Consider the following 16,667-nt stretch of genomic DNA (forward strand, 5'->3'; position numbering starts at 1 on the left):
GCTGAGGGTTGGTGGTTATTTTTGTTTCTATGTATTATATATATTATATACAATGTATGTTAAGCTATTTTTAATAAAAACCAAAAGTTGAAATAAAGCACTGCTCTGTGATTGGGAATAAGTTTTGTTACATTTGAATTTAACAATCAAAATTGTTTTTATGATGAAACTTTTTTGTCAAGGGAGAATTATCAGGCTGGCTTCCATTAGGAGGATTGGTTAACATCTTCACAAGAAATCAAAGTGGACCAAACATTATGTTGTGAAGTATTCTATTGAAATGATCCAACACGTTCCCTAATTTCTTTTTTTTTTTTTTTTAATTCAGCCATCATTTCTTTCTTTTTTTTCCGTATTGATTATTAGAGAGCAAAGAAAAAATAGATGAGACAATAAAATAAGCCATAATCACATTAGAAATCCAATGGACAAATATGTAGCAAAATGACAATCTAATAATAATAATGCTGCAATTGAATAAAGCATGTGAGGTCAGCTAGTGAGTATTGTGTTGTAGGAAATGTGGACATGTGCTGGGCTGACACTAGAGAACACACTCAATCACTCCAATATGGCAGCCTGTGCTGTGCAGTGGTAGACAAGAGCCAGCATGCACTCCACTGTATCAGCAAGGCACATGACACACACTAGGAAAAAATGCCGTTTCATGTAGAAGTAGGAGTAACAGTTTCTCCTTTAAGGTTTTAGAAATAATGAACGCACTAGGAAGTTTCATATTCCATTCTTCTTTGAAAAACATAAGCTGTTTACAACTTCTGTAAAAATAAAAAGAAAGGGAAAAATACAGTAAATAGAAATGAAGAAACATGATTTTAAAGAAATTAGCCACAACCAAAATATGCATTTGTTCATAAAATATAGTGAGCCGGCCACATATTTAGCTCTATTAAACTCTAACTATAAGATCTTAAAAAGGATTCAAACATATATCAGCCATGATCACACAATAAGAAAATGCTTACTGTTCCCTAATCATAAAACATTATTAATTTTTATAAAATACTATTTTATTAACTGAAGATAATTGATTGTCACAAAAATTGCTTACAGAGAACAGAAAAAATACAGATTAGATTAGTTGTTAATGATACTGAATGTAAAGTCAAAACTAGTAAGTCAGTTAAAGTTGTTTTGATAAATTAAATACTAGTTTATCATATATTAATATATGATGTTTACCTTAACGGTTTGGTATTATCAAATATTGAAGATAATCATTACAATTTTACACTAGCTGACTCTTATTTTTCTGTTAACAATGATGCAGTAGAAAAGGAAAATATCAAAATCATAAAGATAGATATTCCCAAATACATGTGATCCTCACGAATGTAATAAAAATCCTGAACTTTTACCAATTACATCTTTTCAGCAAAGTTGTATTGTAAGTTAAATAAGCACTCACATTTTAATGCAAGGTACATTAAAAAGCTAACTATCAGGAAAAAGAAAAAAAAAATCAGTATTGGCCAATGACTAACATTTTAATTATTTCAGCAAATACTGGAAATGACAGTAGATATGTTTCTGCTGCATTATGATTTCATCAGCGAAACAAACTTTGCAGCACTTGCTGAAGTAGTGATGATAGAACCAGTCAGTAAATGTACAAGATTATGCACCTGTTAGCAGACAAAAATAGATTTCCCTAAAAATTGCAACAAACTAGGTAGCAAAATACTATTAGTAGATTCTACTAATAAATTCTAAAAATCTTCCAATAAACAGTCCCTGATATTACAATGTATTTAAACATTATCATTACTATTAAGCTGTGCGGCCAAAATATTTCTCTAGTTCAGTAGATAAACACATCTGTGTGTTGTTGAAACTCTGATCTAATGTATGAATGGTTTAACATATAAACCATAAAAAGTGTAGCTGTAACAATAACAACATACATCAGAACTGATGTCATTGAGCATAAATCAATATTTCTCAACTGGGGTCACAAAATGTCCAATTTACCATAATCCAACTAAAATGGAAATTCATGAAATTTAGTAGTCCTAATGTCAAATACATATGGAAAATCACAAAATAAATACTTACTTATGCTTTGCTTTCAGGTGCTACTCTAATTGGAGTAGATGAATGTATGGGTCCATTTTGAGCTATTCCACCACCACCACCTCGAATTACTGCTGTTTGTGCAGTAATGGACTGGTGTTGTCCAGGCCGGATTGGTTTGGCTGGAATAAGGAAAGGCAAATCAAATTATAATTCAGTATACTTTTGTTTTATGATTTTACTATTATTTCATCAAGAATGGTTGGGATTTAATAGAAGTGAATTTTAAAAAACTCAGTTAATCTATAAAATATTCTTATATGAAGAATGATTAAAAGGATCACTTTGTAAAGTTGTAAATGTGGCACCTAGTTTGATCCTACAGTGCAGTACTTTGGGCAAGTGTCTTCTACCCTAGTTTTTGGTCGACACCTTATGAGAGGAACTTTATAGATGAAAACTATATGTGTATGTGTGTGTGCATATGTATGTATATATGACATAGATGGAAACTAAGTGTATGTATATATATATATATATATGGATAGCATTGTGAAAAGGCAAAATTGGTGCATCAAATGAAAATAACCTGTAGTATTTCAATCTTTCTTATTTACACCTCCTTTACATCCAGTTGACTTTGCCCTTCGTTCACTTCCAAGGTTGATATTAATCAACTAGAGGTGCCCTAAAATAGCTACAGTCCAATCACTGAAACCAGTACAAGAATGTGTTAAAAAAATGTTTGTAATAAACTAACTTGTTACTGGCTAATTATTATTATTTTGTGTCCATATCAAATTTTTACACATTTTTATGCATTCTTATGAGTTCTTTATTTCATAAATCATAAAAAAAAATGACAGGAATCCAATAATGGGTAAAATCACTCAGAGTTAACAATAGCAAAGCTATGTGCTACCTTAACATAAAGCCAAGTCAAACATTTTCACTTACCTATTTGAGCAGCATGTCCTCTGCGTGCAAGGTTTTTCTGGCGAACAGCTTCTTTGATCCTATCCACCTCATGCTGGTACCTGCCGTTGGTAAAGGTGATATTGCTAATTCAAATACAAAATAGTATTGCTGTTTCCAAATACTTTGAAAAATAGATTAAATACCTGCAATAAAGTTATGTTCATCAGGAAATCTAGGGCTAAAGCTATTCTGATCCATGAGTAGTCTTTCAAAAAACTGGAAACTTACCAATTTCAAGACTGTTTCCTTTGACAAAATTCGTAAATCTATTCATCTTTCAAAATATCCAGCCGACTTCAGGCAAAAGCTTTCATTGAATTGAGTTACAAAGAGTAGACTGTGTCAGAGTTTACAGAAGAGCCCAAATAAAGTAATATTTTAGGCCCACAAAAGCTATTCAGGAGATCTATGTAGATGAATGCAAAATTAATATCATACATTAACATTTTATATCTACCTGCAGTGACTATAAGGAGAATTGCATAACTTATTGACTGATTCTACAAAGAAATGATTCCTTTCTATTCGAATTTGCTTTGGCATTTTTTTTTTTTTCTAAGATGTAGTTCTTTGTAAACCAATCAGATCTAAGGCTGTCTCAAAATTCACGACCGTTTATATCATAATCAGCAATACCATCATTTCATGCAATTCACAACAACATTGTTCGAAAAAAATTGATACAAAATGCAAATAACACACAAAATAAAGAAAAACAATGTATTTCTTAAATGAAACTCAGGAAACATCCAGTTGATACTAGCAATGAATATTTATAGTATCAGGTTTAAAGTTTTCAATTCTATATTTTTAATTAATCATACTGACATGTTATAATCATAACTAATAATTCTAAGCTATTTATATTGAGAATATCTAGTTATTTTAGAGAAAGCTTAGTGCACACAAAAAACATCACAAAACAGAAGTAGTGTTACCTTTTTCTGTCTCTCATAGCGCCTTCTTTTGCATCCTTGAGAGCAGACTCTAGAGACTTGACCCGCTCCATAGTAGCACGTAACCGTTTCTCCAGCTTGGGCAACTCACAGCGTAAATCAGCATTGTCTCGAACAAGCTGAACAATAATTAAAAGTTTGTTAGGATTATTTAAGTCTTAAATTTCAATAATATAGAGGAAAGCAATTATTTTAATGAAATATTCAAGTTAGATAATTAACCCTTTTGTTACCATATTTCTGTTGAGATGCTCTGTGTTTCTTTCAATTAATTTTAAATATAACAAAGAATTCAGTAAAATAACTTAATCATTAAGCTAGTGTTAGGAACATAAATTGTGACTAAGGTTTGGTGGAAGATTTTAATTCAGAACTTATGAAAACAAGACATTTGTACTACAGAGCCAGAGGCAGTTTCAGCCGGGTTGGTATCAAAAGAGTTAAGCTAATCCTCACAAAGAAATTATATAAAAAAAAGTTCTTGTATCCTATGGTTAGCTCTGGAGTATATACTTTAAAGCAAATGAAGTTTTTTTAAGAAAAAAAAAGAACCTGGCACTTGTACTAGTTTATCATTAATAAACTACTTAAGCTCTTGATTCAGACTAAATTATTTCCCCCATCATTTTCCTATTTAAACAAATATGACTGAAGGCAGATTACTGTAGCTTTAACTTTCTATTTAACAATACACTAAAGAAAAAACTTAAATATGTAGCGAGCATTCACCTGTTTGTGAACCTTGGTTAGTTGTTCAAGGTTGCTTTCTAAGAATGAGATCTTCTGTTTCTGAGCTGCATTACCTCCAGTGTCTTCATCATCATCTTCAGCCTTGCTACATGACTGAAAAACAAAATGACAAATTGAAAAATCTAAAAGACTTCATAAATAATGTAAACGTCATTATGGTTCCCAATTTCTACAACTCACCAATATAAATGACAAGCTTACAATTATGTACCCACAAAAGCTCATTAGAATTTTTTAAAAATCCACAAAAAACAACTAATAGAAAAGACAAGAAATCACAACTAATTATAGTTAAAATGATTAAAATTCATGATGAATTTAGCATAAATATTAGAAAAATAATTATATCATGCCACCCCAAATACAGAAAATCAAATTGATCTAATGTTTTTGAACAGTTGTTAGTGAAATGGTAAATACAAAAATGTAATATAATCAACTGTAGATTAACTATTCCTTTTGGTTCTGCTTATTCAGCAACAGTTGCTGAAATACCATTTAATATGAAGTAAGAATGAATACCAATAACAAAATAGTAAATTATCATCACACCCATTCTCCCCAACCTAGTTAACTATTGATGGAGGACTTTGGCAATATAATATTTATTAAGCCATGGCAATGAGACTAATCAATATGCAGTAAATGATACTGTTTTCAATAGCATTAAGATTTTGGGTTTTACCGTTCTCATTTTTTTTACAGACACAAAAATGTCCATAAAACAGCTAAATAAATAAATTAAAAAATTTGAACTTGATAGAAATTCTTACCTTTTTGACTTTGTTCTGGAGATCTTGCACAAACAATTTTCTAAGGTTATGCAGAGTTTGTAGCTCTTTGGCCTGAAAACATTTTAAACAAAGAAATGTCATTGACAAGTCAAAATCTTAATATACACTTATAATACAAAACTGTAAAACCATATTTTCAAAAATCAAAATCCAATACATTTTAAAATCTTTATAAAGAAGGTTAAGTTAAACTTAATATTGACATTTCTGATAATTTTGTATTCTAATATTAAGTATAGAAGTAAAAAGATCTTTATGGATTTTTCTACATACCACAGTTTCTTCAAGTCCTTTCAGATCTTGTTTAGCTTGTTCTCGGCGATCGATTTGCAACGACAGATCAGCTAATTTAGCAGACTTTTCAACCTCTTCTTGCTTCAATTTATCATAATCAGCTTGGAGTTTCTCTAGAGCGAGAGTTAGTTTTTGATTGGAACTACAAAATATAAGAAATATATTTATATAATATAGATAACCAGATAATGAAACATACATTTTAATGTAATCATTTTAAAGTACCTGTTAAGCAAACAATATCGTCCAGGGCAATAAAGAGGTATTGAAATGTTATTATGAGAGGTTGTTAAATGAGGAGAATGCATATATGAGAGAGTGCATGTCCCAAGTAGACCCAACAGAGGCAGGCCCTAGCCATTGATGATGACAACTATACTGTCAAAAGCAAGATTTTAGGATATGAAGATAAGGAATTAATTAAAATCACCAGGAAGAGTTACTGAGATGCTTAAAATACTTGAAGTAGGTTGTGCACTAGTCATTGCATGATCAATCAGATAGTAAAGGAAGGTGTAGCAGTCATAAACTGCAACAAAGGGAAGGAGATGTTTAAAAGAGACTTTAAATTGACAGATCTTACTATGAAATAAATAGGAATGCTATACAGTATAACCCTTGTCAAGTATGGACAAGAGACAGGCTGTTGGGGAAAGCAGATACACAAGAGAGAGAAGTTCCTTCAAATGCACTGAAGGCTCCACTGAAGTGGCTGATCGCTTTCATTAGCAAGATGACCTAATTCTGAAAGCATAGTTGCTAGAAAAAAAAGGAGTTGAAAAAAATTAGGGGACAGTTACTTCTGTTGATAAACAAAAGGTTTCTTCCAGTGTGAAAGGCAATCAATATGACACTTCTGTATGAACTGTGATGTTGCCTGAAAGTAAAACACAGCCTTTGAATGCACAAAATTTGTCATGGTTGAAAAGAGATGGGGTAATTATGCTCCACTGTTAGTGCACATGAATAATGGAGCACAATAAGCAGAGAGAAAAACTGGCTATAAAAGGAATCATACATAGTGTACAAAAGAGAAGTCAACACTGACACAGGTATGTTAATCCCATGGAGGATGCCAGTTGCTTAAACAAGTGCCAAGCACTCTAAGTGGATGGAATCTGTGAAAAATCAAGGAAAACAGAACAAAGTGGTGAAAATTGATCCCCAAGAGACTGAGCCTCATAATAGAAATAACCAGGAAATGCAATCTGTGATGAAACACAGTGCGGGACCTGAACAATTTATATAATCTTGGGAAAGAATGAAAGTAAAGATAAGGATTGGAATGTATATTTACATTTGAGTCTCTCTTGACCAGCATGTTCATACTTAATCTCCATATACTGCCTTCCTCCTCCCATCATTACATTTTTCTCTCTCATTCACATGTCTCGCAATCATCACTTTTTCCTTTTTTATTGCTAGCTGTCACTCACTCTCTCATTGTTCACTCCCCTATCACTCATTAGTGACATCCACCAATGCTCTTCTCTCATCATCACCCAATGTTATATATCATGGTTTCACATTACTTCATCTTCTATCACTCTTTCCCTTCTCACATCCTGCTGCTCATGGTGTTTCTATCAAATCTTATTACCACAAAATCACCAGGCAGCTGTTCACCACTCTCTCTTCTTTTAGTCTTACTTCTGTATCAACTTCTCACATCTATGATTCTGGTTTTTTTCCCTTAATTTGTTCCTGTTTTACCCCCTTGCAGGCCTCTTTTGATGACTCAGTTCTCTCTAACAGGGACAAGACAACTTAGAAAAGAAGGCTCTTTAGTCTTGCTAAGGACAAGACCTATTGCTGAAAAAGCCACAATAAAATGAAAAAATAACATACTCTTTGAGATCATCAACAGTGGCTTGTTTTTCTGCAATCTTGTCACGTAGGGATTGCAACTGCTTTTGATGTTGTTCACGATGCATCTCCATTTGTTTCTCAAGAACTTCACGTGTTTCACTTGCTGCACTACTTTCTTTTTCTCGCTCATTTAATGCAGATAAATGCATTTGTTCTAAAATATAAGCAAATATGTAAAATAATATCAAAAGATTGCAGACTTCATCACTGCATCTAAGATTTACATTTTTTTTTTTAAAGAACATCCTGAACACATTTGAAGCTTAGAACTACCTACAAAAATACTCCAGTATGTAATCATTCGCTTTTATCTATTTGTATATTCTTAATAAGTGAATAAACATCATAGGCGAGTCATTTTAAAATTTCCTTTTCGACAGTGAAATGCATTTGGCAATTTTTATATTTGTTCTACATGATTTGCTTTTAAATTCAACCTTGACCACACTTAGTCAAATGAGTTTCATATATGAATAAAGATGTCATAATTAGATAACTTTATATAACAATATATTAGAATTATATGAAATTTGAAGTGTAAAAGTATACTAACAAGCTAAACACAACCTAAAATGAAGAAAAATTATTACGCCACTTCCTAATTACACAAATAATAATATAATGTCAAGCTTAATCTCCTAAGGCATCACCAAAATAATTCTCAAGTTCAAAGAGTTATAGTTCTATTTTGTATTTTCTTTTGTTTCCAGTTTGGTTCAATTATTTGATTTCAAAATGAAATTATTTCTCATGAAGAATTAATTTTTTCACTTGTACCAATGAAAATCAGATATACATGGATAGTACAAGATTCAGGAAATCTTTTAGAATGACATAAAAACAATATTTCATGGCTCATACCTTGTGCTTTCAGTTTAGCATACTCTTCATTGAGTGAGTCAACATTTTCCTCCATTGTTCTCCTTTTATTTTCAGCATCTTTGATGGTCTCTTGGAGTGTGACCATCTTCGCTTCATGCTACAAAGAAATACCATCAGATACCATTATAATTTACAATATTTTTCTCAATACTAATGTCAAACAACGAACAAAAGAGTATTAAAACACAAATTATAGCAATAATAATAATAGTTTAATGACATCTAAGAAAAAACTAGTGACACATCTTATATTCATAACTAGAGAGGTTATAATTCAAAGTTACAGATTAACTAATTCTACAATAGTTTACAAGTTAGTTAAATTAAAAATAGTTTCAGTTTAAAGTTCTCATGCAAAAGGTCTGAGTTTATTAAAGGCCTTTTTGTTTTTAAAAGAATAAACAATGTTGAATCAGAACTCTCGGCTCCCTTCCCTCAACCAAAATACTAAAGCTACTCAAAAAATCCAAAGGAGCCTCATTCTTTCCTGCTAACTCATCAAAATTGTTATAGCAACAAAATATAGAGTAGAACATAAAGTTGCAAGCAAAGCAAACTATTTCACTGAATACTTTCAATGGAAAGCTAACATTAACTAAGGATAAAAGAAGATTAATTTACCACAAAACACAAAGAATCAACAGATAAAGAAATTTACCTGTTGGATAAGTAATCTGCAATTAGACAATTCTTTTTCACTGTCTTCCATTTTCTTCAATGTATCTTGCTGGTAATTCTCAAGTTGAGAATTCCGACTGACTAAAGTTTTAACTTCAGATTTCATCTTGCTGATATATAAGCGAGCAACAGTGAACTCTTCTTCAATCTTTTCTCCAGAACCTGCAGTTGGCTGAAAGGAATATGATGATGAAAATATATAAACAGCAATAACATTTTGCAGTAAAAATTGTGGAAATATTGGGTTTAAAAGTCTACCCAAATCTATGTAAGGTCATCAAATTGTAAAGAGAAATTACAAATACTTACTTTAGTTTCAGCTGCATTGCCTCCAACAATAGCACCGATATCACCAAGGTCTTTCAATAAATTAATCATCATATCAGTGACTCGTTTCCTATGGTGCATTGAAGAATCCTTCAATTGATCCAATTCATTCTGTAAGCTATTCAATGTGCTCTAAAAGGAGATATTTTGAGGTTGTTGTAACAAATAATAGTTTACAAGAGCCAAAGCATTATAAGACACAAAGCAAAAAAAAAAAAAAAAGTCAAAATCTTTTACTACAATATTCTTAGTGAATGTATCTGTTCCATTGACCTCTAACTTACTGAGCCAATGAGAGAACCTCAATACAGCTGCTCAACTCACTAGAAATCACAGTCATATTCCCTAAATCCCACCTATCATTTTAGGAAAAAAATGCACTGGATAATTTAGGCTTAATTATAAAATAAATAAAAAAGAAAACAATGTTACATATGAAAACCTCATCAAGGCTGAAGGTCAGTTAAACAAATATTTTCCCTATGACAAATTTGCCACAAGAACTGTACACTATTCTTGAAAACGTTTGGGTGTTTCAAAACTGAGAAAAAATGCTGGTAGCAGTGTATCAAAAGTGGAGGGAAATATTTTGAAGATGGCATGTCTCATTCAATTGTAGGTAAAGCCCAGTTTCTTGGGGAACAAACTTTGTGCACAGCAATGTCCAACTTCCTATCAGAGTAAAGACATATCTTTTATTTTTTACTTGATTCAGTCATTAGATTGCAGCCATGCTGGGGCACCATGTTGAAGGGCTTAAACTTACTTTTCCTAATGATCTTATCCTAATGATCTTCTTTGAAGAACTGCTAAGTTATGGAGACATAAGCAAACCAACACTGGTTGTCAAGTGGCAATCTCAGGACAAACACTAAATAATAAAGACATACACACATATAAAACGGGCTTCTTTCAGTTTCTGTGTATCAAATCCACTCATAAGGCTTTGTTGGCAAGGTCCTGCACAGTGGGACTGAACACAAAACCTCAAAGTTGGGAAGAAAACTTCCTACCCAAACAGTCACACCAGTGTCTATTATGAAAATTCTATACTATCATTGATTTCAAATTTTGGCACAAGGCTAGCAATTTCAGGGGATGGGGTAAGTTGATTACACTGACCCCAATACTCAACTGGTACTTATTTTATCAACCCCAAAAGGACAAATCGGCAGAATTTGAACTCAGAATGTGAAGGCAAATAAAATACCAGTAAGCAGTTTGCCTGCTATGCTAATAACTCTGCTAGCTCACTGCATTAACTTCAATACTATTATTGCCATCATACTATGAAGAAACAAGTTTTGGAGGCTTTCCTAAAGTCAAATAACAATTTCCATTTCTATAATTTCTATAAACCAAAATGAATTCTCAAACAGATTTATTTGACAGACTATCTCCAATTTGACTAAATTAACTCTGACTGCTGCATTTATGTCAGAATATTTCTAATTGTAAACTAAAATTTTATTTCCTTTTTCTGCTCAAATCCCCAATAAAACTGAAAATTATGCAATAAAATCTGAAATAATAACAATAATAATAATCATCTGGAAATGCAATAACTCACCAGCTTCTGGCTAAGTTCATCACTAAGATTTTCATTTTCTTTATTTTTATTCTCAACCTCTTGAGACTTTTGATCATAATTCATAGCCAACTCTTCAAGGGCTTGCAAGACTTCTTTCACTTCATCTTTAGCAGATTCATTATCAGATTGAATACGTGACATTTCTTGCTGTAGATTTTCATAGTCTTTACGAGACTGAGAAATTAATTCTTCCTGTTCCATCATCTGTTCATTTAATTTCTCTATTAACTGAGACTGGTTGTTGATCTCATCATCCTGCATTAAAATAGTTCAACTTTACTAACCATTGACATAGTTTACACATCAACCCATTAGCCTATTTAAGTAATCTAACAGTAATTAAATTGCTCAACAAAAACTATTAGCACCAGCACTCCTAATCACATTTGCATAATTTATGCCTTTTTACAATCATAAAAATTTATAAACTGAGTTTGATTTAATTTATATCATAGTATCCAAAAATTAAAATCACTTTTACTTTAGTTCTTATCAAAGTACAATAGACTGAATGAAGAATTCTCTTTCCACCCATTTATCTAGAACATCTAAATAAACATCATTCCACTAACAAATACAAATTTATTTATGTGTGCATTTGTAAATGCTTTTATTTTACATTTTGTATATATATATATATATATATATATAAAAAAAAAAACTGTGCTATTTTGGAAGAGAAATCATTAACAATAATAAACAGAAATACGTTTTTTCACTGTTTTACTACTTATTAGATTTTGTTGTTAGTATCATGTAACAACAATAAAATAAATAAAACCCAAATGTATAATAACCACACTCCGTGCGCGTGTTTAGATCTTACAAAATACAAACTTTTCAGATTTCATAAAACTAACATACAAAACAACTGCTAGCATGTTGTGCTGGTAATAAGTGCACGGTAAAATAAAAGTATAAACAAATTTACTTTATCATCAAGTTGTTGATACAGTTTCAATCGTTCTTCTTCTAATTGGCTACGATCACCTTCATTCATAGATACAACCATATTTCCAGCTAGGCTGGTTGTGCTGGTAGCAGGAGACTCTGCAGGAATATCTGCTTTCAGATCAACTTGGTCATCAACAGATACAGGTTGACCTAAAACAAGATCACATATAAACATATAAATTTATTACTAATTGTTTTTTTCATTCATAGCTTATTAAGTAGATATTTCATTTATTAGTGTCAGATGAACAAAATTAAGGTAAGATTAAATAAAATAGGTACTAATTTAAAACAAATGAAGAACAGACCTACTGACAGGACTCCCAGTCTGTACATATATATCACTCACCAGGCAATTGTGTTACCTAATCACTCTACGGAGAGCATGTCAATGCCTTTCTTAAAAATCTAGTTTGTGTTTTTTAACTGTGCTACAGCATCTTTATAAAATGTTGTTAGTTAGCAAGACAATTTAAACACCATAAACAAATATCATATACAATGCTGTACAATATAAATAAGTGCATTACTTTGGTTTGAAGTCTACAATGAGAAAAGCACTACATGTTCTACCAGTTCAATATTCTGTTTCTGAACAATTTAGAATGATTTTTAATGCCTACTATGAATAAATTATACAGAAAACATCTTAACCTCTTCAATTCTGAATTGTAGATCAGATAAGTGGAAAGCTTGTGCTAACAGGATTATTTTAATTTCTAAAATTTATGGGTCTTTTCAAGCACAATGTAAGATATTTTTAAGGTGACGGATGTAGTGAAATGAAGGAATTCCAATATACTGCTGGTACATAACTTATTTTATTGACACCAAAAATAAGATAAAATTCAAGCTTAGAAAATTTAGTTCATCATTTTATTATTGCTGCCAATTTATCACTCATATCCTTTCTAAAATTAAGACAATTTTTTTTAGTTAACTGAATTCAAAGCCAACATAGATTCTAATTACTTTAGATTTTTGACAATGTTTTTCTTCTAAATGTAAACAAGTTTCAGAGAAACAAATTTAATATGAAAGAAGACATGGAAACACTCATTTCTCAATCAATGAGCAATTTTTTTTTAGATTCTTCTAGTAATTCATGCAAGTGATTAAACATATCCTACCAGAACAATTCAAATCTTATATATGCTTCTATCAATGTAACTGACAAAATACACTATATAAACTTGAAATACAGAAATGAACATTAAAAAAATTGAAGATAACAGAGAAGATAATAGAAATAACTTGCTTCTAGACTATTACTAATGTAAAAAGGCTCAACATTTTCATAATCCTATATTTTATGAAATGCTACTAAGTGTCTTCTATACTGAGAATCTCTGGATCTCATCTGTTGTCTATAACAGAGAATTTAGAAGGGTTTGATAAAATAACTAATTTTGTTATAATCAAGCTGATGTTTTTAGCAAAAAGGACGGGCAATTTAAAATAAGAAGCTCCCAATCAAAGAATAGAGAGGATCTCATACAAGTTAATATCAAATGGGCTGAGTAAGCAAGTGCATATGTATACACACAGATTCTAAATAAAGAGTGAATAAATCATTGAACATTGATCTTAAAATAGATTTTATACTATCTGAACATTTTGTAAGTCAAAACAGAAGAAAATTTTAGAAAAATGTATCTTACCAGTTCTCCATTTCTGTAATTCACTCTCTAATCGTGCCAATGTAGCCTTCAATTTGGTACATTTTTCTTTTTCCTTCTCATATCTTCTCTTCCATTCATCAGCTGTCAATTCTTCATTGACAGACACAACATTCTTGATTGTCTTGGCTCTGTAAAATACACGAGAAATACAAGATTACATTTTGCAAATAAAATATATAATTAATTATCACATAGTTCATGTAAATACTTGAATTTACAACACTAAACAATTATTGATAGCAGAGAAAGCAAAATGAAAATGTATCTGATCAAGTGTCGCAAATGTTTGGTGACATATACATTAGAACATTATTTTTATTGATTAATACCACATTTTAATTTTATGCCAACTGAAAGAAAAAGAGAATTATAAAAATTCTATATAGCATGTGTGACTCATTTGTTTGCAAGTATTCCCCGCAAGTCAGCCTTGTAAGTCCTCTTGTTTTCAAAGCAACACTCATAAGGAGATTTAAAATCAGCATTGTAAAGTAACCAGTTGCATTTCTGTATTGCTTCCAGCTGAAGGCTTAGATTTAGAAGTAGGTGTATGGAGACTTTTATGTTTGTTTTAGAAGTGTTGTAACCATCAGATATTGTTTAGTGCTCATGATGGGATATTAGTAGTGGATTCTTAAGTTTAAAGTCTGACACCTTATCAATTCAGCTCTCAGATTATAAATACCCTAATACCAGTTTGGATGACTAATAGTCACTAAAGTATCAATTTGTCTAATTCTGATTTGAAGAAAAAAAAAAAGTGTGAAAAAAACTTGGCCTCAGAAATGATAATTTCAGTTTATTTGTTTAGATTTTAGGGGAGATTATCTGTGGTTATAGAGGCAAGGAAGCCATTCTTTTTAAATCATCAAAATTCAGATACATGAAACCTAAATTATTGTTTAAAAATCACACTAAAATATTATCTATCTATGGTAAGCCTATACCTTGAGAGGAGTTATAAGTATTGAATGCCTTGTGATACACCTCAAAACTGGACATCAGACAATCATATGAATGTTATAAACTAATTTTCAAATATCAAATACTTTTTATGGGAGAACTATAACAACTGTCAGTATCTTAGAAAAAAAGCTGATCTTTTCAAACAGTGACAAATATTTTGACATTAATACTAATCCTCACTAAACTTGTGATATTTATCTTCTACATATTGGAATTCAAATAGGTACTTTTTGGAGGTCCAGTTTTATAACAATATCTTTACCATCAAACAATATAAGTGTGATACTTGTACAATTTTTTTTTCAACTATACTTTAAAAATGAAATAAATAAAGGTGGCGGGAGCAGTTTCACAATAGCATTGGACTTTACGCAAAGTTCTTTACACCCATGTTTCATAGCTGGAATTAAATTGAAAATGTTTTCCTATGCTTAATATTCAGAAATTAAAAGCTAGTTGATATTCAATACAGATGGTTATAATTGTAAAAAAAAAAAATAGAAAAGGTAAAGAAAAAAATAAATATCTGCTTACCTTTGACCAAAAAGTAAAGTGGATTTTGTCTCAGATTCATTATAAGAGGCAGGGGAGCAACAGATAACCATTGTAGTTCGAGCATTACCACCCAAACTTTCTTGCAAAATTCTGGTTAATTTACTATCTCTGTATGGTACATGTGATTTCTGTGAGAAACAGGTAATCAAGTAAAAACATTTTTAAATGTATTAATAAAAGAGAGATTTACAATCATTGAAAATTTATTCATTTGAAATAATTCAAAAACAGTTAATTAAACTGGTAATGAGTATGATGGTCAAAAGTGATACATATTTGGAGGAGAGCTGCCATTATGTGACAGGGTAATTCATCATTTTAACTGTACCAATGGAATTCAATAAGTGACAAATACAGCAAATACTCCTCTGAACATCAATGAATAGGAAAAGAAAAGAGAGAAAGTAGGAGACTGGAACTATTAAAATTATCAACACTAATAGGTTACTTGAATACATTTTTGTTGATAATCCTTCCTACTATAGGCACAAGGGCTGAAATTTTGGAGGATAGGGCTTGTCAACCCCAGTGCTCAACTGGTACTGATTTCATCAACCCAGAAAGGATGAAAAGCAAAGTTGACCATGGCAGAATTTGAACTCAGAATGTAAAGATGAACAAAATTCCACTAAGCAGGTTGTTAGGCATGCTGATAATTCTGCCAGCTTGCCATTTTATTTTTGTTCATAATAATAACAAAGAAAAAGAAGAAAAGTCTTAGTAATAACATTGTTTCTAATCACACACACACACACACACACACACACACAAAATAAAAGCAAAAGCAAGTTGGAACTTACATTCCCATCAGCTAAAGCAGATATAACGTTTCCCAAAGCGGACAGAGATTTATTGATATTTTTGGCTTCATCCAACACAGCACCTTCAGCTCCAGTTTTGCTGACCTACAAAAGCAAGAAAATAACTCAAATTATAAAACAAAAACAGAAAAGAATAAAAAAAGTTCTGTTCATTTCATGCCATTCGTATTTTTGACAGGTTCAAATGTTTATCCCCACCCCACCACACACAAATTTAGAAAGAGCCTTATTAAATGTAAATGAAATAACAGTTCTAAATATTGTCAGCTGTTTTTCTAGTGAATAATACTCAAAGGCTACCTATAATTCTTCAGGCATCATCATCATCATCCTTTAGCATCCATTTGTCCATGCTGGCATGGGTTGGATGATGTGACCAGGGCTGGTAAGCTGAGGGGCTGCACCAGACTCCAGTCTGATTTGGCATGGTTTCTACAGCTGGATGCCCTTCCTAACGCCAACCACTCCAGGAGTGTAATGGGTGCATTTTATGTGCCACCAGTATGGGTGCCAATTGTGTGACACCAGTATCTGCCACA

The 16,667-nt window shown here is 31.5% G+C and overlaps 1 protein-coding gene across 2 annotated transcripts in view; it reads right to left on the minus strand.

Annotated features, from left to right (window-relative positions):
• LOC106867530 (kinesin heavy chain) overlaps positions 1–16,667 on the minus strand; it is a 65,586-nt gene continuing 48,919 nt past the window's right edge. Inside the window, exons 9-24 of one of the 2 annotated variants that reach the window (XM_014912425.2) lie at positions 16,108–16,212; positions 15,287–15,435; positions 13,766–13,914; positions 12,082–12,254; positions 11,130–11,405; positions 9,542–9,691; positions 9,213–9,404; positions 8,534–8,651; positions 7,652–7,826; positions 5,783–5,945; positions 5,489–5,560; positions 4,695–4,808; positions 3,948–4,084; positions 2,989–3,092; positions 2,074–2,213; positions 1–776 (exon numbers count right to left, since the gene is read on the minus strand). In XM_014912425.2, coding sequence (XP_014767911.1) covers positions 2,074–2,213; positions 2,989–3,092; positions 3,948–4,084; positions 4,695–4,808; positions 5,489–5,560; positions 5,783–5,945; positions 7,652–7,826; positions 8,534–8,651; positions 9,213–9,404; positions 9,542–9,691; positions 11,130–11,405; positions 12,082–12,254; positions 13,766–13,914; positions 15,287–15,435; positions 16,108–16,212 — 2,217 coding nt within the window. In that variant the 3' untranslated portion in view covers positions 1–776. The remainder of the gene's footprint in view (positions 777–2,073; positions 2,214–2,988; positions 3,093–3,947; positions 4,085–4,694; positions 4,809–5,488; positions 5,561–5,782; positions 5,946–7,651; positions 7,827–8,533; positions 8,652–9,212; positions 9,405–9,541; positions 9,692–11,129; positions 11,406–12,081; positions 12,255–13,765; positions 13,915–15,286; positions 15,436–16,107; positions 16,213–16,667) is intronic. The other variant, XM_014912426.2, reaches the window with a different exon arrangement.

This window comes from Octopus bimaculoides, chromosome 1 (assembly GCF_001194135.2).
Source record: "Octopus bimaculoides isolate UCB-OBI-ISO-001 chromosome 1, ASM119413v2, whole genome shotgun sequence".
In the NCBI taxonomy this organism is placed as follows: Eukaryota; Metazoa; Mollusca; class Cephalopoda; order Octopoda; family Octopodidae; genus Octopus; species Octopus bimaculoides.